Source organism: Coregonus lavaretus, assembly GCF_964263955.1.
Source record: "Coregonus lavaretus genome assembly, chromosome: 16".
In the NCBI taxonomy this organism is placed as follows: Eukaryota; Metazoa; Chordata; class Actinopteri; order Salmoniformes; family Salmonidae; genus Coregonus; species Coregonus lavaretus.
The window spans coordinates 8,687,922-8,713,048 of record NC_140003.1 but is presented as its reverse complement, the minus strand read 5'-3'; the positions used below and the strand labels follow the sequence as shown (position 1 = coordinate 8,713,048).

The 25,127-nt window shown below is 45.0% G+C and overlaps 1 protein-coding gene across 1 annotated transcript in view; it reads left to right on the top strand.

Moving 5' to 3' along the window:
• The window catches only part of LOC311143394 (inactive dipeptidyl peptidase 10-like), a gene marked incomplete at both ends in the record, with an annotated part of 262,413 nt that overhangs the window by 188,091 nt on the left and 49,195 nt on the right, over positions 1-25,127 (top strand). The window contains 4 exons of the mRNA XM_084179228.1: positions 1,617-1,728; positions 9,203-9,298; positions 16,082-16,176; positions 16,706-16,780. Of these exons, the coding sequence (XP_084035354.1) occupies positions 1,617-1,728; positions 9,203-9,298; positions 16,082-16,176; positions 16,706-16,780 (378 nt within the window). The remainder of the gene's footprint in view (positions 1-1,616; positions 1,729-9,202; positions 9,299-16,081; positions 16,177-16,705; positions 16,781-25,127) is intronic.

The window sequence follows — 25,127 nt, the reverse complement described above, 5'->3', positions numbered from 1 at the left end:
CGACATAAAGGCTAATCTGAAGATGGTGCTGACTGAGGCTAAAACTGGCAAGTGTAGATGGTATAGGGATATTGTTATCCACGTCGGCACTAACGATGTTAGAATGAAACAGTCGGAGGTCACCAAGAGCAACATAACCTCAGGGTGTAACTTAGCTAGAAAGATGTGTTGGCATTGAGAAATTGCCTCTGGCCCCCTCCCAGTTAGGGGGAGTGATGAGCTCTAGCAGACTCGCACAACTCAATCGCTGGTTGAAAACTGTTTTCTGCCGTTCCCAAAATATAGAATTTGTAGATAACTGGCCCTCTTTCTGGGACTCCCCCACAAACAGGGCCAAGGCTGGCCTGCTGAGGAGTGACTGACTCCATCCAAGATGGAGGGGTGCTCTAATCTTCTCTATGAACATAGACAGGGCTCTAACTCCTCTAGCTCCACAATGAGATAGGGTGCAGGCCAGGCAGCAGGATGTTAGCCAGCCTGCCAGCTTAGTGGAGCCTGCCACTAGCACAGTCAGCTTTGTCAGCCCAGCTTTCCCCATTTGAGACAGTGTCTGTGCCTATCTAAATTTTAAAAAACTATCGGCCTATATCGAATCTCCCATTCCTCTCAAACATTTTAGAAAAAGCTGTTGCGCAGCAGCTCACTGCCTTCCTGAAGACACATAATGTATATGAAACGCTCCCATCATAGTACTGAGACTATTATTTAACCCTGCTGGTCTTCTATGAACGTTTGAACATCTTGGCCTTTTTATTTTATTTTTTACCTTTATTTAACTAGGCAAGTCAGTTAAGAACACATTCTTATTTACAATGATGGCCTACACTTTAATGGCCATGTACTCATATAATCTCTACCTGGCACAGCCAGAAGAGGACTGGCCACCCCTCAGAGCCTGGTTCCTCTCTAGGTATCTTCTTAGGTTCCTGCCTTTCTACTGAGTTTTTCCTAGCCACCGTGTTTCTACATCTGCATTGCATGCTCTTTGGGCTTTTAGGCTGGGTTTCTGTATAAGCACTTTGTGACATCTGCTGATGTAAAAAGGGCTTTATAAATCAATGTAATTGATTGATTATCTTGGCAAAGGAGAAATGCTCACTAACAGGGATGTAAACAAATTTGTGCACAAAAGTTTCGAGAAATATGCTTTTTGTGCGTATGGAACATTTCTGGGATCTTTTATTTCAGGTCATCAAACTGGGACCAACACTTTACGTGTTGTGTTTATATGTATTTTCAGTGTAATCTCAAAGTTGCCTGAATGCCATGTGCATCCACTTATATCAGTACATTTATAACAGCCTAAACATTGCAAAACTTCTATTTGATCAAATAAGTCTCACGTAATTCGACACTCTCTCATAGACCTCCATAAAAATAGGGCTTATCTCACACGGACTGATTTTTGGCAGAGTAAATCCTCTCGCTTCGCCTCTTCCTCTCTGGCATCATGGACCGACTGACCGTTTGGGAGATGTTTAATTTTTGTTTTCACTTCTACCTTCAACTTGCTACTAATCATAAATATATCTGATATCTTCATCAAAAACTTTATGAATATTAACATTTTCTCTCTCTCTCTTCCTCCCTCTCTATCTCTGTCTCTCTCTCTGTAGGATGTGCCAGATTTTGGGCCAGACAGGAACTGGAAAGGTATCGCCATCTCTCTGCTGGTCATCGTGGTCGTACTGTCGCTCATTGGACTGGCCATCATTCTTCTTTCCAAAAGTAAATTCCTGGAGATATTTTCTTTTACATATAATCTCAAAACCTGCTATATTTTCAAAGCTTTTACCATTAAGAGGATCAAAATCATTTCAAAAGAAGACCTTAGTTCTAACTTCTCACCATTCTCAATAAATGCAGCTTTACAAAACAGATCAAGAGCTACCAGCTTAGAATTTAGACTAACTAACACCTTTCATTTAATCCTTGTTGAAATTAATGAGATCTACCGTAAGTTAAGAGTTCCACACTCTATTGCCTTTCTATTAAGCAAATGGAGGTTATTTAATTGTGAGGGAACACTCTGGGATGATGACCATTGTCAGAGTCAATGGGCGCATTCGAACGGATAACTTTTATCAAGACTTTGACCAATGTTGGTCACCGCCTTTCAAAGTGTGTTGCATTATGGGTAAAACAATGTGTCCTACTTGTGACTACATGTCGACTGCATGACCTTTACCACAACCATGTGATCAAAGGTCATGAACTTTCAACTGCAGTAGATTTACATTTCTGCAGTTGCTCCTCACCAACTGCAACTTGAAGTCGGAACCAAAGCATTGTGGGAGACAACCTTATGTTTCTTTTGGAAGCAACCTATCATTGGTTATTATTAATGTATGTTTACTGTTTTAGGTGGATGACTATTTAGAGCTTAAATACATATTCATCCTTGCATCCTTACAATGTAATTACATAGTCCTACATGTGATCTAAATTTCAAACAAAAATAAATTAAATATCCTACTTGTGACACTATAGCTAATGTATTTATGTAGATGTTACTGTAATGGTATGCCCCATGTTATAGCCTACAATTTGTCTTTTCTGTGTTATTGTTGTCAACAAACAAATTAAAATGTTTTAATTGTCTATTAAGTGTGAATCAAATTGAATACATATTGAATCAACTTCTGTTTATTTCAGAACTAGTGTTAGTGCTGTTCTTAACACACCGTGTTTGGCTGAATTTTACCGTCTCCTGGAGCTAACGTTAGCAGGCTAACCTAAATGACCAAGGGGATAATCCAGGGTGGGCTACGAGATTAGGCTCCTCTGCAGTAGCTACTGATGATACTACTTTGGACCAATATCCCGTATTAACACATCCCACCAACGAGAATCGGAGGACTAATGTGTCTTGCTCTACACCATCGGAGGCAAAGTGGAAATGAGTTAAAAGGTAGGAGAGGAGGAACATTCCAATGTATCCTCCCTCTGCCCTCTCGTCCAGACCTGCGGCTCTCTAACTGTTTTATGGCTCTTCACCGGGGCCCTCCGACGTCCCACAGGCTCGCAGCGACCCTCTCCTCGTCCATAGTTAGGGATGTGGTGGTCCCGGAAGCAAGATGCACTGCTTCCCTGGAGCCCGTGTTCGTGACATAGATCACCAGGTCCCTACTGTGATGCAGAATCACCTGAATGTTCACACAGTAGTCATGCATCACCCTGAAGAAGGCACAGTGATGCCGAAACGTTGGTGGTTTACCCAATAAATTACTCTGAGTTTATACATAGAGTGTGCAACTGTCTTAGTTTTTTTAGCTTACAGTTTATTCATCGTTAGTCAGCAACTCTACACCATTTACATCATTTTCTCTGGGTGTGCGCCACCTCATGCTTTTTGTTGGTACAAACAACATAAATCTTCATAAATTGTAGCAATTAAAAATGACTTCTGAGGGCTCATAGACTAAAGGCTAAAGGAGACAGACAAGCGGGTTCTCATTTCCGGGCCTATACCAATGTCACGTCTCCTCCCATTGCTCCCCTCCGGCGCTCTGATTCGCCGGTCTACTGAGCCACCGGTCTGAGCACACCACCTCGGCAACACAGGAATGGAAACCCAACGCACCCTAATCACCTCCAGCGCACCTGCACCTCATCATCTCATCACCACCCCTATATAGCCCTGGACTGTTCAGTCATTGTTATGTGTAATTGTTAGTGTCTTGTCGTTTACTCACTCTTTGTTATTCTCTTTATCATTGTTAAGTAAACCTTTATTCATTATTATTTTTTAATCCAGTCAGATAAACACTCCAAACAGCCTACCCGACCGCTCGGAGGCGTCCGCATGGTCCTAAAGTACACTGTCGCCCTGTTTTGTATCACATTCCAATGATAAAAATGGGGAGGACAAAAATGCAATTTCAGAATGTGGGGGGGACTTCCGTCCCCAGTGAAGGTTGTGCCCCTGGATGTTGCCATAAGCCAAAATATACATGTATCTGTTGCAGGGATTTACCTTGGTTCTCTACAGAACTTTCAGATCTTGTTATGATGAGAAATCATACCTGGGCCAAGGCTAGTAAAACAGACTCTGTAGCTGATTGGCAGCTTTTCAGGAAATTGAGAAATAGATGCACCTCCTCAGTTAAGAAAGCTAAATCATGCTACTTTCTATCTCAGATTCTGCTGTTGATCCGTAAAATGTTTGGAAGACAGTTAATGCGCTGAAATTCGTCTCCCTCCCTGCCTAAGCAAGTTGTGTCAGGGTCTAGCATCTTTAATGAGAAAAGTTTGAAGTGATGCTTTTAATCAACATTTTATCTCTGCAGGCCTTTTATTTTAAATAATGGTGGTTTAATTGACGCTGGACAGTCAATCGACTGCTCTTCCCTCTCCCAGCCTCTAGTTGGCAGGATGGAAGATTCGTCAACTTATAGTGAATCTTTGTTTTCATTTCAACAACTCTCTACTCGATGTGCTAGATGCGCTGCTTAAGATTAATGTAAAAAAAAATCCACTGGGGGTGATTTGCTTGATCCTTTCATGCTGCAGCTTTCTGCTCCCCTAATTGTGGAATCATTGACACATATATTTAACTTGACAACTATCTCGGTCGCTACCCCTAGGGTCTGGAAGGCTGCCCAAGAAAATGTAACTTCCACTTGTATGCGGACGATACTGTTGTGTATTCTGTTGCCCCTTATGTTAACAAGGCTCTTTCAGAACTACAATCTGCCATTTTTGCTATACAGAAAGCCTTTGTTGAACTGAAATTGGTACTTAATGCAGGTAAAACTAAGTATATGTTATTTTCCAAAATGCTTAAAAATGTATCTGGTGATTTATGCATATTTACAGTACATATTGTCTAATGAATGCAGCTGCACCTATATTGAAGCCATTGGAGCCAGTTTATCATAGCTCACTATGCTTTATTATGGGCTATAGCTTCAGTACACATCACTGCATGCTGTATCAGAAAGTAGGCTCGCCCTCTCTTAAGTCATTGCACTGCTCTCTTTTTTATTATAAAGCCCAATTGTGCAAACTTCTGCCATACCGTACTTCATTGTTAAATTACAGACATACAAGTCACCAGTCCCGATCACAGGGATGGTTAACTCTGGAGATCCCTTCGGTCTCCACTAAGTTAGATAGATCTGTGTTCAGTTTTTTTGCACCTTACTTGTGGAATGATCTCCAGAACTCTTTAAAGTTGGAGGTTTTGGTGCCGCTAGGACAGTTCAGATGGCTGATTACTTTTTAGGAATGTGTTTGTTTTTCATGATCATGCTTTGTAAGTTACTTTTCTTAAATTGCTATTAAATGTTGTATGTTTTTATTGCATTGGAACTATAAATATTGTGAATTTGTATGATTGTGTGCAGGGCTCCCTTGTAAAAGAGGCCTTGGTCTCAGTGTGATTAAAAACTTGTTTTCAGAGTAATTCTACATGAATACGGAGTACCAACATGAGATTGCAGTTTTGGGGAGCACTGCAGTTAGTTCATGGACAAATTAAAATATTTGAATGCTTTATGTAATTCTTTGCACATGTAATGAAATAATTATTATCAACATTTCTGATTGTTGCTCCTGGACTTAAGGTCAAGCTGTCTGCCCCGGTCTGTCCTCTCCATTCATTAGGCAATTTAAATGGTACATTTAATAGATTATTCAGATAAAGGACTTGCCTTGAGGTTTTTATTCACCATGCGGAGCATAGACAACCCTGGGATTTATCGAAGTCCTTACTGATAATTGTTGCAGTTTGATCCACTTGAAGACTTTTAGGGCCGTTTTACTAAGCAAATTAATCCTTCGCTAAGCCACGCCCCCCTTGGTTACTGTTGCAACCTCAGACAACATTTTCCCTTGAAGCCCAATACCCCATACAACCACTGGCGATATCCTTTCATAATCAAAATCAAATTGTATTTGTCACATGCGCCAAATACAACAGGTGTAGACCTTACCGTGAAATGCTTACTTACAAACCCTTAACCAACAATGCAGTTCAAGAAATAGAGTTAAGAAAATATTTACTAAATTATATAAAAAGTAACACAATAACGAGGCTATATACGGAGGGTACCGAGTCAATGTGCGGGGGTACAGGTTAGTCGAGGTAATTTGTACATGTAGGTAGGGGTAAAGTGACTATGCATAGATAAACAGTGAGTAGCAGCAGTGTAAAAACAAGGGGCGGGGGGGGGGGGGGGGTCAATGTAAATAGTCCGGGTGGCCATTTGATAAATTTTTCAGTAGTCTTATAGCTTGGGGGTAGAAGCTGTTAAGGAGCCTTTTGGACCTAGACTTGGCGCTCCAGTACCGCTTGCCGTGCGGTAGCAGAGAGAAGTCTATGACTTGGGTGACTGGAGTCTTTGACAATTTTTTGGGCCTTACCCTGACACCGCCTAGTATATAGGTCCTGGATGGCAGGAAGCTTGGCCCCAGTGATGTACTGGGTCGTACGCACTACCCACTGTAGCGCCTTATGGTCGGATGCCGAGCATTTGCCATACCAGGCAGTGATGCAACCGGTCAGGATGCTCTCGATGGTGCAGCTGTAGAACTTTCTGAGGATCTGGGGACCCATGACACATTTTTTCAGTCTCCTGAGGGGGAAAAGATGTTGCGTGCCCTCTTCACGACTGTCTTGGTGTGTTTGGACCATGATAGTTTGTTGGTGATGTGGGCACCAAGGAACTTGAAACTCTCGACACGCTCCACCACAGCCCAGTCGATGTTAATGGGGGCCTGTTCAGCCCTCCTTTTCCTGTAGTCCACGATCAGCTCCTTTGTCTTACTCGCGTTGAGGGAGAAGTTGTTGTCCTGGTACCACACTGCCAGGTCTCTGACGACCTCCCTATAGGCTGTCTCATCGTTGATCAGTCCTACCACTGTTGTGTAATCAGCAAACTTAATGATGGTGTTGGAGTCGTGCTTGGCCACGCAGTCTTGAGTGAACAGGGAGTACAGGAGGGGACTAAGCACGCACCCCTGAGGGGCCCCAGTGTTGAGGATCAGTGTGGCAGATGTGTTTGTTGCCTACCCTTACCACCTGGGGGCGGCCCGTCAGGATGTGCAGGATCCAGTTGCAGAGCGAGGTGTTTAGTCCCAGGGTCCTTAGCTTAGTGATGAGCTTTGTGGGCACTATGGTGTTGAACGCTGAGCTGTAGTCAATTAACAGCATTCTCAAATAGGTTTTCCTTTTGTCCAGGTGGGAAAGGGCAGTGTGGATTGAGATTGCGTCATCTGTGGATCTGTTCGGGCGGTATGCGAATTGGAATAAGTCTAGGGTTTCCGGGAGGATGGTGTTAATGTGAGCCATGACCAGCCTTTCAAAGCATGGCTACCGACGTGAGTGCTACGGGGAGGTAGTCATTTAGGCAGGTTACCTTCGCACAGAGACTATGGTGGTCTGCTTGAAACATGTATGTATTACTGAATCGGTCAGGGAGAGGTTGAAAATGTCAGTGAAGACACTTGCCAGTTGGTCCACGCATTCTCTGAGTACATGTCCTGGTAATCCGCTACGGAGAGCGTGATCACACAGTCATCCGGAACAGCTGGTGCTTTTTTTTTTTGCAGACGCTCTTATCCAGAGCGACTTACATACATAATTTTTTATACTGGCCCCCCGTGGGAATCGAACCCACAACCCTGGCGTTGCAAACGCCATGCTCTACCAACTGAGCTACATCCCTGCTGGCCATTCCCTCCCCTACCCTGGACGACGCTGGTCCAATTGTGCGCCACCCCATGGGTCTCCCGGTCACGGCCGGCTACGACAGAGCCTGGATTCGAACCAGGATCTCTAGTGGCACAGCTAGCACTGCGATGCAGTGCCTTAGACCACTGCGCCACTCGGGAGGTCATGCGTGCTTCAGTGTTGCTTGCCTCGAAGCGAGAATAAAAGGCATTTTACTCGTCTGGTAGGCTCGCGTCACTGGGGAGCTCGCAGCTGGGTTTCCCTTTGTAGTCCGTAATAGTTTGCAAGCCCTGCCATATCCGACGAGCGTCAGAGCCGGTGTAGTAGGTTTCAATCTTAGTCCTGTATTGACGCTTTGCCTGTTTGATGGTTCGTCTGAGGGCATAGCGGGATTTCTTATAAGTGTCCAGATTAGTGTCCTGCTCCTTGAAAGCGGCAGCTTTAGCTCGGTGCGGATGTTGCCTGTAATCCATGGCTTCGGGTTGGGATAGGTACGTACGGTCACTGTAGGGAGGACGTCATCGATGCACTTATTGATGAAGCCGGTGACTGAGGTGGTATACTCCTCAATGCCATTGGATGAATCCCGGAACATATTGCAGTCTGTGCTAGCAAAACATTCCTGTAGCGTAGCATCCACGTCATCTGACCATTCCGTATTGAGCGAGTCTCTGGTACTTCCTGCTTTAGTTTTTGCTTGTACGCAGGAATCAGGAGGATAGAATTATGGTCAGATTTGCCAAATGGAGGGTGAGGGAGAGCTTTGTATGCTCCTCTGTGTGTGGAGTAAAGGTGGTATATAGTTGTTTTTTCTCTGGTTACACATGTGACATGCTGGTAGAAATTAGGTAAAACTGATTTTTTTGTTTGCTTATGGCTCGTTGAGTGTGGTCTTAGTGCCAGCATCGGTTTGTGGTGGTAAATAGATGGCTACGAATAATATAGATGAAAACTCTCTTGCTAGATAGTGTGGTCTACATGTTATCATGAGAAAAAGTGTGTGCGAGCAAGGAGGCCTACAAACCTGACTCAGGTACACCAGCTCTGTCAGGAGGAATGGGTCAAAACTCACCCAACTTATTGTGGGAAGCTTGTGGAAGGCTACTCGAAACGTTTGACCCAAGTTAAACAATTTAAAGGCAATGCTACCAAATACTAATTGAGTGTATATAAACTTCTGACCCACTGGGAATGTGATGAAATAAAAAAAGCTGAAATAAATCATTCTCTCTACTAATATTTTGACGTTTCACATTCTTAAAATAAAGTGGTGATCCTAACTGACCTAAGACAGGGAATTTTTACTAGGATTAAATGTCAGGAATTGTGAAACTGAGTTTAAATGTATTTGGCTAAGGTGTATGTAAACTTCTGACTTCAACTGTAAACGTGAACGATGACAGTTGCTATCCATTGGAGCGCTGCGATTGGTTGCCCAACATTCTGGGACGGGCCTAGGCGAACTGTCAATTGTGAGTACAAGTGGTCTCTATTTCAATATGAAGACTTTGTTTCATTTCTTCACAGATGATGGCGCGAAGTCTCTAGGCACCCAATTGACACTGGATGACCTCTATCAACGAGAGTTCCAGGTGCATGACCCTGATGCTAAGTGGATCAATGGTACGTTTAGGCAGTATATGCATAACTCTACATATCTAATGTCGCTCATATTTGAAATAACATTGTATCTGTTTCAAATGTATTTTGTTTCCATTCGCTATGACTGCTGAGCAGCCATTATTGGGACCTGTTGCTCCTCGAATTTAGATCCATCTTCCCTGGATTCTCCTCTATTAACTGAACACATCATATTTCATAGCATCTGTATGTTGTCTGCTGGAGACTTGTGCCTCTTGCTAAATCAAGATTTGTAAACATCACCCATCTGCTTTTTATTTTCAACACAGAACATTACAAAGCCCAAAAGTAAACATCAAAAAGCTTTCAAAGAGAAATGGCACCGGCATCAAAAGCTCTCAAAGAATTGTGTCCTTTTGAAGATTTTTGTATGCGTGTAGAGCTGACAAAGTACATTTGTTTCTGCCAATTGTCTCTGGTGGTGTTTGTTCATCAGAGTTCACCATTCAGAATCTGAATTTCAATGGAGACGACATACTGTATATCTCTGAGGAACATTTTTCTGCCATTAGGATTAATTGTGCTGGCATTTTCCGATACCTTTAAAGGTACCAAACTACCATCACTGCTGCTGTTTGTCTGATATTAAATATTCATGCTGTTAAGGAACGTGTTAATGTACGTTTTACTCAGAGGGGCCAGGAGTGGTTAATCTTCTCCACATGGGCATGAAATAGTTAACCTACTGCAGCAGATAAGCAAGCACATGAAAGAAAATAAACTGTATTACACAAATTTGAACATTATACTGAAACAAACTCATTTCAAGCCCTATCAGAGCCTTGAAGGCAAATACAAGCCTTGAAAGAGGATGCATGATCAGGTAACATTGATACAATCACTGTTTAAATACCACCTGTGGAGTGTAAATTAATCATACCACCAGCAGTGAACAATGATAGAATACATTACTGTAATCTATGGGAATTCTTGTTCCGTTGGGAACCAGCACTCTTGGTTATGAATCGTTCACTCCTCAGACATTCAGTACTCCGGAGCCAGAACGGTATGGGATGTACCATCTGCAACAATTGACAAATCAAGATCCGGAAGATCAGAGAGGGATTTCATGCGTTATGTTCAAGCTTGCAAATCACTGCTGCTTTCACTCGTTTGTGTTTACAGTATGTGAAGCGAAGACTGTATTTTAGCACTGTCTTGCTGTGGATAGTGTCAGAAGCGGTGTTGCAGATATGAAGGGGTCAGACCAGTTTATAACACTCTCAAATCACTGTATTCTTTCATCCACATTATCTGAAGGAGAGTCTTTTCAAAATTTCATGAATAAAGCATCACAAATAGCCCCTTTCATGACAAAGCACTCCTCCCCTTCTGAGTCTCCCTGTCTAAGAGTTTGAGTTTGGCTTGTCTGTATAGGTGCTGTCAGCTTGTCACTTTACTCAGCATCTCAGTCTTCTGACAGGCTAGGACATGCTGCTGTCTCCTTGCAGTCATGCTCTATTTTCCACTCCTGAAAGATGGGGCCTCACTATTCATCCTTCAATTCCAAAGAGCGCTCCTCACAACTGCCTGAGTGCAAACCCCTGAAGTACTGCTATTACTTCACTGACATTCTTAAAGGTCCAATGCAGCCGTTTCTATCTCAATATCAAATCATTTCTGAGTAACAATTATACCGTATAAAAAAATAAAACACACACACACACACAGCAGCTGTGATGGAAACAGGACGTTTCGGTACAATTTTATAAAAGCCGACAAATAATTTGTTTGTTCGGCATGGTGGGATCTGATTGTGTCGGTAAAATTGATTATGCGAGACATGACGGTGGAAATGCCTTTATGAGCAAATATTGATATAATATCCATCAAATCGAAGTAAACTTGAAGTCATGCGATGATATGGTCTGTGTGGTCCTCCCACTACGACTCTGAAACACATGCAGTTTATTAGGCTACAGATTAAATATGTTATGATGAACTTCACAGGGTGGTGAAAGTGCACAGTGATCTTGATGCTCCTTTCCAATAAATATTGGTGGTCTTATTCTGGTGACATGATGATCGATGCTTGACTGCCGTTTGAAAAATAAACATTCTCGCTCTTATCCATATTAATCTCATGTAGACTAGCCTAACCGCACAGCCTACCCACACTGTATCTGCGAGCTGTTGGCTAGAGTGCACATGCGAAGACATTTGCTATTTAACGCAACAGTTAGTGTGACAAAACTATCGTTAGATTTGAAAATGCGATTGGAACACATTTAAAATTCTAGATTTTTATTCGGTACATGAAAACTTAAGCGAAAAAGAAAAATGTGTGTGCACTACATCATCACGCACTGATTTCTATCCACAACAAGTCAGTTTGGAGGAAACACACCACTTGTGGGAGAATGCACCTTTTTTTTTTATGCAGATTTTTGAATATTCACATGAATCTGTCGCCAATTGGATTGTTTTCAAATAAAATTGTCAAAAATAAACAATTTCATTTTTCTCAAGCAAGAATTTTGCTAGGACTGTCTGAGTGGGAGGGTAAAACTGAAAACTAGCTGTTATTGGCAGTGAGGTTTGGAATTCTCTTTCTTATTGGTCTATAAACTAATTTACCGCCTGGTGATGTCACCAAACAGTCAAACTCCATCCCACCAAAACTGGCTAAAATTCCAGGTGGTCTTGTCAAACAGCTCTTATACTAAAAGGGCATTAACATTATTCACAATTTCACAGTATTATTCCAATCTCATAGTGTTGAAATATATATATATATATAAAACAGGAAACTCATTTTGTTGATTGCACTGGGCCTTTTAATAATGCTATTTCTCAGGCCTACTTTGCTGATTCAGACTTATATTCTAAAGCACGATGCAGTTTCAAAGTTTGTGTTCCTGCATAGAAGGTCTCTCTTTTGTTAAAAGCCACAAAATGAGTCAATGTTATTGCTGGAAAGTGAAACCTTTGCTGGTTTTACCTTGTTTCAAGTTATCTTTGTTTTCTTTAACAGTTGATGACGGTTTCATTGTTGATCGAGACTTGAGTGCTAGTTTGACTTTGCCAGTAGCCAAAGATGTAACAGAAAATCTGCCATTTTAGCTAAGGTATACCACACCTGTATAAAACAGCAACCATGCATATTGCTTTGAGCTTTAGTTCGTAAACTTTGAGACTACAGACCACATTGAACATAGCAAACATCTTGCAGATGCAGAAGTTGTCTTGCACAAGTTTAAAATGTTCCAAACACAGAAAAAGAGCGGATAAACATCTGTTCTAGTCAGATTTCATACATTATTAATAGACCCAAGTCTACACTTCGGTCCTCAAAACAGTATCCCACAATCGGACAACATGACCTGATGAATACTTTTAACTTATTTGAGCACTGGAAACTTTGAAGGACAGAGAAAAAAGATGGATAAAAAAAAAAACACTCTAGGAATTGATGTAAATTACCAATGCAAGACCAGATGTCGTTAGTTAATTAGTAGACCTCCAGACGCCTCTTTGTGGCTGCTAAAATAAAAACGTGCCCGGCTTGATGGAGGCACTGGAATGAGCTCTGGTATTTGTTCTGACACCTACTTCACTGCCCCGTGGATAACAAACCTTGCCATTCTTCCTGGCGATAGCACCATTTACATCAGGATGATGCCAGCTGGTCTACTCAAGCTGCAATTTTAAGAAATGTTGAAATGCGCTGTGGTGACAATGTGCACTAAGCATTAGATCCTTCCTTATATTGGGAAGCAAAGGCAGGGGCTGTTGGTATACAAGTTGAACGAGTTGAGGCTGATGTGAATTTGGAAACATCTATGGATATAATACATTGTGGATGGCTGCTCTTCTTTAACATTTGTCAGACAATCCACATGTTATTGAGGCCTGTGATAATGCACAGAGGCAGATCGAGTTTGTGCTTTAGCTTTGTATGCTCTGCTCAGAAACTGTGTTGTACCTTCAAGGCAACCGTCACTTCCACTTGCCATCTGCCAGTGTGTTGACAAAGGAAGCTTCATCCAGAAATTCAAGAATAGTGTCAAAGCAATTTGATAAAGTATTTTTTAAAACTGCGTCACAAAGGGAAATACCAACAAACATTTTTGGGGTGAAAAGTACCAGTAGAACATGTACAGAAGAAAATGATATTGAACACATTGCATTGAAAGGGCACTCCATATGGTCTGCATACGATCTGTACAGTACAAATGTTGCACAAATGCAATATATAAATACCAGCCAACCACAGGTTGATTCAAGACTACAAGCTAACAGTGTGTCACAATATTTACAGTTTAGTAGGCTACAGTTGATTCAGTATGCTACCTGCTTACTGCAAACGAATTATGAATCACAATGACAGTTTTTAAAAAATACATTCTTATTAAGTACTCTTGGAGTGTTATATAAAATTCTAACTGAATAACATTCTGGTCCCATCTTCTCTTTTACCCTCTTTCTCCTATTGATCATGTCAACCATCCATCACTTTTTTTTAATGTTTATTTTCCTGTCATTGTGCTTTAATGTATTCTGAGGCATCTCTGTTTTATAGCCCACCGCCCCAAGGTTGACGCCTTAGAACTAATTCAATGACATTTACTGTTTATGAGATGAAGGCTTTGTAATGATTTTGGGCTGTCAAAAGCATTAATGAAATCTTGGACTCCCCAGATTGTAAAATTGGCCAGAGATTAAAGATATTGGCCGACGCTCCCGTCATTTTTTTTTCCTGTGGATGTGTAATCTTACTGAGCCAAGTTGTCACTGATACTCTAAGTGAGTCGGTAGATTATTGTGCATGTTGAGTGTCTCAATTCTTCAGGGGGGGACCTCTTTGTGCAGTTGTAATTGTCATGAGCCTCTCACTCCACCGGGTTACCACCTTAATTTTCTTCCACTCTGCTCACCACTCTCTCTACTCAGCCTAACTAGCTCCACCTGTCCCTGCTCTGCTCTGCTCTAATTACTCTGCCAGCTGCGCTGCATTACCCACTACCTCTCCCAGTATTTAAGGCCCTGTCTTTCAGCTCTCCGGTGTCAGATCGTCTGCAAAGCTCACACCCGGAACCTGTTTGCTCGCGCTTCTGGCTCACCCTGGTTTTGTGACCCCGGACCTGCCTGAATTTTTGGATACTCTTCTGCCCCAGGAGATCCAGACCTGCTTCTGCCATAACGACTCCTGACTACTCTTCAATCCCGGTAACTCTGACCAGCCTTCTGCCTTGCTACTACGTATTTTGGATTTCCCTTGAACTGTACTGCTGCCTTGTTGAATACTGAACAGTTCACGAGACGCCTCTGCGGTTGGTGAATCCAGGTCAAACACCTTCAGCATCTCCTCAGCAAACAGGTCGAAGGTTGCACATGCGGGGGTTTGACGTTCGAACTCTGCTGTTCCCCAGAGTCGAGCTCGGCCCGTCAGGTGAGTGATGGCATACCCAACTTTAGCCCCCTCCGTGGCGAAGGTCCTTGGCTGCAAGGAGAACTGAAGTCGGCAGCTAGTCAGGAATGGCCGGACCTGGGTTGAATCGCCGTTGAACCGCTCGGGGTTTCCAATCTTGGGTTCCGGAGCAGCGGCTGCAATGACCGGGGCAGGTAACTCGGGGGCAGGGCTGGTGGGCAGACTGGCTGGGGTAAGGTTGGTGAGGAGTTGAATGATCATGGCGAGTTGTTGTTGCTGCTGCTGGAACTGCTGCTCATGCTCATCGGTTTCCATGTCGGGGAAAGTGTGCGCTGAGTCCATAATGGTCAGATCGTACTGTCACGGTTCAGACAGACGACCAGAGGACCACAATTGCGTCACACCAGAAAGTTTATTAAAACTTAAGGGAAAAGGGAAGTAGGGAGTGAATGAAGGCTCCAGGGGTAACAGGGATCCCGTCCAATGTGCTGGGTCTGTGCCCCCCCCAGTGGCAGCGATGCGTCCTATGAAGCCGGTGGTGGGTGGTCCAGAAGTCCTGAGGGGGGGGAGACACAGACACAACAGGGCGGAATGAAACAAGGCAGCAGTACAGTTCAAGGGAAATCCAAAATACGTAGTAGCAAGGCAGAAGGCTGGTCAGAGTTACCGGGATTGAAGAGTAGTCAGGAGTCGTTATGGCAGAAGCAGGTCTGGATCTCCTGGGGCAGAAGAGTATCCAAAAATTCAGGCAGGTCCGGGGTCACAAAACCAGGGTGAGCCAGAAGCGCGAGCAAACAGGTTCCGGGTGTGAGCTTTGCAGACGATCTGACACCGGAGAGCTGAAAGACAGGGCCTTAAATACTGGGAGAGGTAGTGGGTAATGCAGCGCAGCTGGCAGAGTAATTAGAGCAGAGCAGAGCAGGGACAGGTGGAGCTAGTTAGGCTGAGTAGAGAGAGTGGTGAGCAGAGTGGAAGAAAATTAAGGTGGTAACCCGGTGGAGTGAGAGGCTCATGACAGTAATTTCTCATTGCAATGACAAGTCATTTGGTGCTTCACCCAAGGGATGTCTCACATGGGATGTCATTTACAGGATACCTGAGACGCTTAAAGACACATATTTGGCACCATTCCTATAATTGTGTATGTGCACTGGAATGCTTTGCCATTCATTGTGACATCTCTAATTTACTGGCAGCGGGCCAAGTTGAATGAATGAAGTAAGTATATAGATTGAAAGTAGCAACCATAACCCTAGGTCTCAGCATTGACTTCACCTTTAACCTTTCAATTATTCACCTTACAAACTTTAACCCCAACACTCACAGGGTCCTCCCTCTTCCCCCTCTCTTTCTCTCTCTCTCCCTCTGTTTTCCTCCCTCTCTCTCTCTGACAGATGAGGATATTATTTTCAGGACCTGGGATGGTGACGTGTTCAAAACCAACACGCAGAGCAATGAGACAGACCTCCTACTGAAAAACACCACTTTCGTGAGTAGTAATATAATAATAATATAAATATAATATAATATGCCATTTAGCAGACGCTTTTATCCAAAGCGACTTATAGTCATGTGCGCATACATTTTTACGTATGGGTGGTCCCGGGGATCGAACCCACTACCCTTGCGTTACATGCGCCATGCTCTACCAATTGAGCTACAGAGGACCAGAGTACTTACCATCTCTCTTCCCAGAGAACTCACATTAGAGAGACATGCTCTCCTTAAGGTTCCCTTTGGCAAGTGGTTGCCTCCAGTGACACCTTGCCATCTTGTTTTATTTGCCAAATGTTGTATACTGGAATGAGACAATGTTTTTAAAATAAGTCTGAGAATATACTACTAAGCCATTCTTGTGGCATTGGAATACATGTGTAGTTCATGCTAATCCAATAAATAATTGTATTCACTTATTACTTTTTCATGCTTCAAAACAAACAATTTGAATGGACTGTAACTGCAGGTGAACAGTCACAGTATCTGTTATTCTCTTTCCACTATTTTCCCTTTCTTTCCAGGCAACATTTAAGGCCTCCAAGTTTGCAGTTTCTCCTGATCTAAACTTTGTTCTTCTGGGCTATGATGTGAAACAGGTCAGTGATTTTTTTTTTTTTATGTGCCGTTTTCTGAAGCATATCTCAAAATGATACACAGCTTTGTAGCCTGGTCCCAGATCTGTTTGTGCTGAATAGCCAACTCATTTGGTTATTGTCATGCCAAACATTTGTTAATATTGAAAATGTATAATAACACAAACTGAGTTACAGTAAAAAACTGAATTTCCCTACATTAATATGAGAATGACATTGGAGAATGAACGGTGTTGGGCCTGTGTGTCTCTGGTCTCCTGTGTGTTTCCTTAATGCATCCTTCTCTATTTCTCCCAAAGAGATATTAGACACAACAAATGCACAGAGAATGAGAACAACAAAGACAGTGAGTGCTAGAAGAGACCTTTCTGTGAGATTGGCCTTGTCATTTGCGGTGATCTCACTAGCTGTGTTTTGAGGCCTTCCTCTTGTTCGTATTCTGTGATGTTCTGGTAAAGAAAGGTAATTCTCGTGACTCTGTGGAAAAGTAACTGCATTAAAAGGTGGAGGGCTTGTCTTCCTCCTCATGTCCTACCTGTGTCTGCTCTTATTAGGTTTATAGTGACCTTGAAACGTTTTGTAAATACTACTAGTTCACTTCCTGCTGACCTAGTGTCTGTTTGGTCCTACAGAAGCATACAATAACTCTTTACATTATTATACACAACAATAAAGCAATTATTAATATTTAACACGTGTCTGCTGCAACTTTGTTGGCATGCACCAACAAAACATCAGCGTTAGTGGATAGCTTGCTTGGTTCACTGGATGTGTGATGAGTACTAAGGATACGAAGAGGCAGGACGCAGACGCAGGAATCAACAAGGTAAAGGTTTACTTAACAATGATAAAGAGAATAACAAGGAGCGAGTAAACGACACGACGCTAACAATTACACATAACAATGACTGAACAGTTGAGGGCTATATAGTGGTGGTGATGAGATGAGGTGCAGGTGCAGGTGCGCTGGTGTTGATTAGGGTGCATTGGGTTTCCATTCCTGTGTTGCCGAGGTGGTGTGCTCAGACCGGTGGCTCAGTTGACCGTAGAATCAGAGCGCCGGAGTGGAGCAACGGGAGGAGACGTGACAGTGTGCGGCTCCCGCCGCAGGACGTCCCCGGCCGTGAGGACGACCCCGAGGACGAGGAGCGGGCCTGTCAGGGCGGCGACGGTGGAAGTCCCGAATTAGGTTGGGGTCCAGAACGTCCCTAGCCAGAACCCAGCTCCTCTCCTCAGGGCCATACCCCTCCCAGTCCACCAGGTAAAGGAGCCGTCAGTACCTGGAGTCCAGCAGATCCCTCACAGCATACGCCGGACTCCCGTCAATGTCCATGGCCGGAGGGGGTGTACCCCGGGGGATGGCATCCGCCATAGGACCAGGAACCACTGGCCTGAGGAGAGACACATGAAAAGTAGGTGAGACACGGTAGTGAGGGGGAAGGAGCAGCCGGTACGACACCTCATTAATCCGCCGGAAGACCTTAAACGTCCCCACAAACTGGGGGCTCAGTTTCTTGCAGGGCAGGCGGAGAGGGAGGTTTCGAGTGGACAGCCATACACGATCACCAGGCTGGAATATGGGAGCCCCACTGCGGTGGCGGTCAGCTTGGTCCTTCTGCCGACGAATGGCCCTCTGGAGACGGACATGGGTGGCCCTGCGAAACCACTCGTCGACAGCGGGCACATCGGTCTGGCTGGGTGTCCAAGGGGCAAGGGCCGGCTGGTACCCCAGGACGCATTGGAAGGGAGTGAGCCCTCTGGAGGAGTGACCGAGGGAGTTCTGGGCATATGCCCAGGGAAGAAACCTCGCCCACTCACCCTGCCGGTCCTGACAGTGGCAACGAAGAAAGCTCCCCAGCTCCTGGTTCATGCGCTCCACCTGCCCATTTGACTGAGGCATATACCCGGAAGTGAGGCTGGCCGTGGCCCCGATCTTCTCCAGGAAAGCCTTCCACACTCGGGAGGGGAATTGGGGGCCACGGTCCAAGACGATGTCCTCCGGAAGTCCATAGTGACGGAAGACCTGTTGGAACAGGACCTCAGCGACCTGGAGAGCAGAAGGAAGACCAGTTAGTGGCAAAAAACTGCATGATTTTGAGAACCGATCTACGACCACCATGACTGTGGTGAAGCCATCAGAACGTGGGAGGTCGGTAACAAAGTCTATGGACAGGTGTGACCAAGGTCGCTGAGCCACTGGTAGAGGAACTAGTTTGCCTGCCGGGGCGTTCCGAGGTGTCTTTGTTTGGGCACAGACGGAACAGGAGTTGACACAGCGAGAGACATCAGTAGGCCACCAGTATTTTTGTGATAAAGAATGCAGGGTGCGTGTAATACCGGAGTGCCCTGCCGTAAAAGTTGTGTGCGCCCAGATTAGCAGGTGGTCACAGACACTGGTGGGTACATACACGCGCCCCGGAGGGGCGTTGGCAGGGGCTGAGTCCTCCTGATCCGCCAGGCGGATGTCCTCGTCCACATCCCAAACAACAGGTGCAACAATGAGAGACGCGGGCAGGATAGAAACCCCCAGATCCTTCCTTTCTCCGGTATGGTGCATCCTGGAGAGTGCATCACCGTTCACATTCTGGGATCCTGGGCGGTAGGACAGAATAAACTGAAAGCGAGTAAGAAATTGGGCCCACCTGGCTTGACGAGAGTTCATCCGTTTCGCTGCCCGTATGTGCTCCAAATTCCGGTGGTCATTAACAATCCGGAATGGATGGACTGCACCCTCCAGCCAGTGTCTCCATTCCTCCAGAGCGAGGACCCCCGTCAACAGCTCCCTGTCTCCAACTCCATAGTTCCTCTCTGCGGGGGTAAGCTTTTTAGAGAAAAAGGCACAGGGATACATTTTCTCTGGCTTACCTTGCCGCTGGAAGAGGACCGCACCCACACCCTCCTCAGATGTGTCCACCTCCAGGATGAAGGACCAGATGGATCTGGGTGTTTTAGGATGGGCGCTGTGGTGAACCTCTCCTTAAGCCTCTTGAAGGCAGCGTCAGCCTCAGGGTTCCAGGACCGCTTCTGAGGCCCACCCTTAAGGAGAGAGGTGAGTGGGGTGGCTATGGAGCTGAAGGACCTGATGAAATGCCGATAGAAATTGGCGAAGCTCTGTAGGCCCTTGATGATGGGGACTGGCCATGACCTGACGGCGTCGGTCTGCTCTCTTTCAATGAACACCCCCTAATGACTGATCCTGTATCCCAGGAAGGAGATGGCCTGTTTGTGGAATTCGCATTTCTCCCCCTTCACCAACAGGCTGTGTTCCCAGAGGCGGAGTAGGAAAGCTCTGACATGCTCCTCAAACGTAGCCGAGTAGATCAGGTTATCGTCGTTGTACACCACCACCTGTCTACTCATCATGTCTCGGAACACGTCATTGATGAAGGTGCGTTGGCGAGGCCGTATTGCATGACGCAATATTCATAGTGGCCTGAGATAGTGCTGAATGCCGTCTTCCACTCGTCTCCTTCCCGAATTTGGATCAGGTTGTAGGCACTCAGGTCCAACTTGGTAAAGTACCGGGCCCCTCGTAGCTGCTCGATGGCCAACAGAACCAGAGGAAGGGGGTACCGGTACTTGGTGGTGACTGCGTTCAGCCCCTTGTAGTCAATGCACGGCCTCAGTCCTCCGTCTTTTTTGGCCACGAAGAAGAAGCTGGCGGAGGCAGGAGAGGTAGAGCGTCTGATGAACCCCTGTTTCAGGGTCTCTGCCACATACTTCTCCATGGCCTCAGTCTCCGCCATGGAAAGGGAATAAGTGCAACTCTTTGGGAGGTGTTGTCCCTCCAGCAGGTCAATGGCGCAGTCCCAGGGCCTGTGAGGAGGGAGACAGCCTTTGAAGAAGAGAAGACATCGGAGAGATCTGTGTACTCACGTGGAATGTTGTGCTGGTGGGCGGACTCCGGACTCTCCACTGACGTGGAACAACAAACCACCGGCAGGCAAGTTTTCCGGCATGAGGTGGACCAGGCTGTGATCCTCTTGGTGATCCAATTGATGGTGGGGTTGTGTATTCTGAGCCTGGGCAATCCCAAGATGATACGGTGAAGGGGTGACGTGACGATGTGGAATGACAGCTCCTCGTGGTGCTTCGGTAGTGTGGGAATGGTGATGGGGAGAGTGACATGCGTAATTGTGCCTGATCCAGATGGTTTATTGTCCAGCGAGGTGACGTGTAGCGGAGAAGGCAGTGGCACGGTGGGCAAACCCCATTCAGAGACCAGCTCCCTATCTATAAGGTTCCCCGCTGATCCGGAATCTATCATTGCAGTGGAAATGGAAAAGACGGAATAACCAGTCACCATTATGGGAACTAAAAACAATGGTTTTGTGATAGATGACGTAACATTCATGGAGCGGCGTCGGGAGTCATACGGCCTAGATTGGGAGCCGCCAGGAGATTTGTGGTCCGTGGTGGTGTAGGGGGTGCTGCCCACCTCCATGGGTGAGGACCCGGAGGCAGGGCGGCTTCCATAGCTCCAATGGGGTGAGTGTCGAGGCTCCTGGAGGTGTTGGGAATGCTGTCTTTCTCTCAACATGTTGTCAAGACGGATGGACGTGGCGATGAGGGTATCAAGGTCCATCTCGTCGTCCCGACATGCGAGTTCCGTATTGATGTCCTCCCCTAAGCCTCTCCTGAAGGCTGTGCACAGAGCAGGCCGTGCACAGAGCACGCTCTGTGCTAAAGCTCAGAGCGTACTCGGACGAGGGCCCCTCTCCCTGTTGTAGCTGGAGGAGGCGTCCTTTCCCTCTGTGGGATGATCAAACACCGCCCTGATCCGAGCGAGGAAGGTGGAGTAGGGAAGCGGCGCGGCCTCACCTCCTTCCCAGACTGCCGTGGCCCAATCAGCGCCTTTCCTTTAAGTTGCAAAATCACCCGCGCTCTCCTGGCTTGGTCAGATGGATATGACCCAGGGTGACACGCCAGATAAAGTGAAACCTGTAGCAGGAAGCCGCTACATTTAGTAGTTTTACAATCATAGCGCTCCGGTAGGGTGAGCGGTCCCTCAGATGTTGGTGATAGCATGGGAACAGGTGGACTGGGTGCACTCACCGCTCCCTGAGGTGGAACCAGAGCGCTGGGCAGATTATGCAGAGTTTAGAGCACTTCCTGCATGGTGGCGTTCAGCTGGGCAAGCTGCTGCTGATGCTGGTCGAGGCGCTGGGAAACTCCAGGAGGATTACCTGCTGCATCCATTTTCGTGAGAGGTGTGTAATTCTGTGACGAGTACTGAGGATACGAAGAGGCAGGATGCAGACGCAGGAATCAACAAGGTAAAGGTTTACTTAACAATGATAAAGAGAATAACAAAGAGCGAGTAAACGACAAGACACTAACAATTACTCACAACAATGACTGAATAGTCCAGGGCTATATTGTGGTGATGATGAGGTGCAGGTGCGCTGGAGGTGATTAGGGTGCGTTGGGTTTCCATTCCTGTGTTGCCGAGGTGGTGCACTCAGACCGGTGGCTCAGTAGACTGGCGAATCAGAGCGCCGGAGGGGAGCAACTGGAGGAGACGTGACAGGATGGTTAGTTCTGGATCTTTTTTAAGGCTAATGGAATGCACACTGAAGGTGCCTTTGGTCTCAATCGAGTGTGCTTTATCTTTGTGGTATGACTACATAGTGGAAAGATATGTTTTTGCCCTGTTTCTAACAGTTTGGAAAATAATGAGAGGTTGTGTATATTTATTATCGTGTTTTTCTATCAATCCAGTCAAATTCAACCATTTAATTAACCTCAGGACAAAAGTTGTATCCGCATCAAAGCAATTAGTTGTAAACAATCCAATACATTTTTTTCTATCATTTTACAAAAACAGCTGTTGTCCAAAGAGAAAGCAATTATCGTTTAACGTAAGCCTATAGGCTCCGGGCTCGATAGATATCAAATCAAAATTGGATTTGTTTGATGTGTAATTGAAATGTATTACTTGATTGAATAATTAGCGGCATGCAATGATAGGACATACTTTGCAATACTTGGAGAAAGCACATATTTACAGAAACCATTTTCCATTCTTGTGTTCAGTGATTTTCTCTTTCATAATATGAAGAGGCTCCAGTGAAGGAAAGATAGGCGATATCCAGGGGAAACCTTCCTACTCAGATTACCTCTTATTCATTAGTTTGGTTGCAAACAACAATAGAAAATTGGCTACGAAACGCTAGCAACATGGTTTTTGATCTTCTGAATCCAATCTGTTACTGGCTCAGTAAGGATGACCTAACCTAAGTATTTCACTGAAACGTGACCCCTCATATGATGAAGCAGGTATTTTAATGGAATAACCAGCCGTACTTTGAGTTCCCGATATTTCACAACTGTATGTCATAGCCGACCATAGGCATAACGTCTCCAAACCCATCATCAAAAAATATTGGATACCCAATAAACAGGGACAGTTTCAAAACCAGTGCCATTTACACTTTTCATCAAATGAATGCCCTGATGGAATTAAATAGCTTGCTTGCAAAAGGCAAGACCTTACAGCAAAACCTATTAAAAATATGAATGCTTATTCAGTCAGTATGCATAGATACTCTAGCCGATGGCTCTCAAAGTCTGTCCATTACAACACTGCTTGGTTTCAGCGCTCCACACATCTTTTCCTGCTGCCTACATTGCTCCTCTCTCACACTCATTCTTCTGGAGCGCATAAAAGCCATTCAATTTTTGGCACTTCAGTATGGAATCAATTTTCATCTTGTTTAATAGCAGACCGGGGAACATGAGAGTGGCTCACAACAACACATGCTGATCATCTTGATTCAGATACTGGTTTGTATAATGCAGTCTGCATTCTCACAAGCCTTGTGGAACGATAGAACCAAGCACCAGAAGATGGTTAGTAGGGTAGATAAGAGCCTGTTAAAAATGCAGAGGAGGATATGGATCTGATGAGGGTACAGTGTATTCGGAAAGTAGTCAGACCCCTTGACTCTTTCCCTATTTTGTTACGTTACAGCCTTATTCTAAAATAGATTAAATCGTTTTTTCCCCTCATCAATCTACACACAATACCCCATAATGACAACGCAAAAACAGGTTTTTAGAAACTGTTGCAAATTTATATAAAACCCACCACGTAAATATCACATTTACATCAGTATTCAGACCCTTTACTCAGTACTTTGTTGAAGCACCTTTGGCAGCGATTACAGCCTCGAGTCTTCTTGAATATGAAGCTAAAAGCTTGGCACACCTGTATTTGGGGAGTTTCTCTCATTCTTCTCTGCAGATCCTCTCAAGCTCTGTCAGGTTGGATGGGGAGTGTCGCTGCACAGCTATTTTCAGGTCTTTCGAGAGATGTTAGATCCGGTTTAAGTCCGGGCTCTGGCTGGGCCAACCAAGGACATTCAGAGACTTGTCCCGAAGCAACTCCTGCGTTGTCTTGGCTGTGTGCTTAGGGTCGTTGTCCTGTTGTAAGGTGAACCTTAGCCCCAGTCTGAGGTCCTGAGCGCTCTGTCTCCAAGTCCCTGCCGCTGAAAAACATCCCTACAGCATGATGCTGTCACCACCATGCTTCACCGTAGGCATGGTGCCAGGTTTCCTCCAGACGTGATGCTTGGCATTCAGGCCAAAGAGTTCAATCTTTGTTTCATCAGACCAGAGAATCTTGTTTCTCATGGTCAGAGTCCTTTAGGTGCCTTTTGGCAAACTCCAAGCTGACTGTCATGTGCCCTTTACTGAGGAGTGCTTCCGTCTGGCCAATCTACCATAAAGGCCTGATTGGTGGAGTGCTGCAGAGATTGTTGTCCTTCTGGAAGGTTCTCCCATCTCCACAGAGGAACTCTGGAGCTCTGTCAGAGTGACAATCGGCTTCTTGGTCACCTCCCTGACCAAGGCCCTTCTCCCCGATTGCTCAGTTTGGCCAGGCGGCCAGCTCTAAGAAGAGTCTTGGTGGTTCCAAACTTCTTCCATTTAAGAAGGTTTGAGGCCACTGTGTTCTTGAGGACCTTCAATGCTGCAGATCTGTGCCTTCAACACAATCCTGTCTCAGAGCTCTATGTACAATTCCTTCGACCTCATGGCTTGGTTTTTGCTCTGACATGCACTGTCAACTGTGGGACCTTATATGGACAGGTGTGTGCCTTTCCAGATCATGCACAATCAATTGAATTTACCACAGTTGTAGAAACATCTCCAAGATGATCAATGGAAACAGGATGCACCGGAGCTAAATTTCGAGTCTAATAGCAAAGGGTCTGAATACTTATGTAAATAAGGTAAAAAATACGTTTTCACTTTGTCATTATGGGGTATTGTTTGTAGATTGATGGAAAAAAAAGTATTTAATCCATTTTAGAATAAGGCTGTAACGCAAACAAAATGTGGAAAAAGT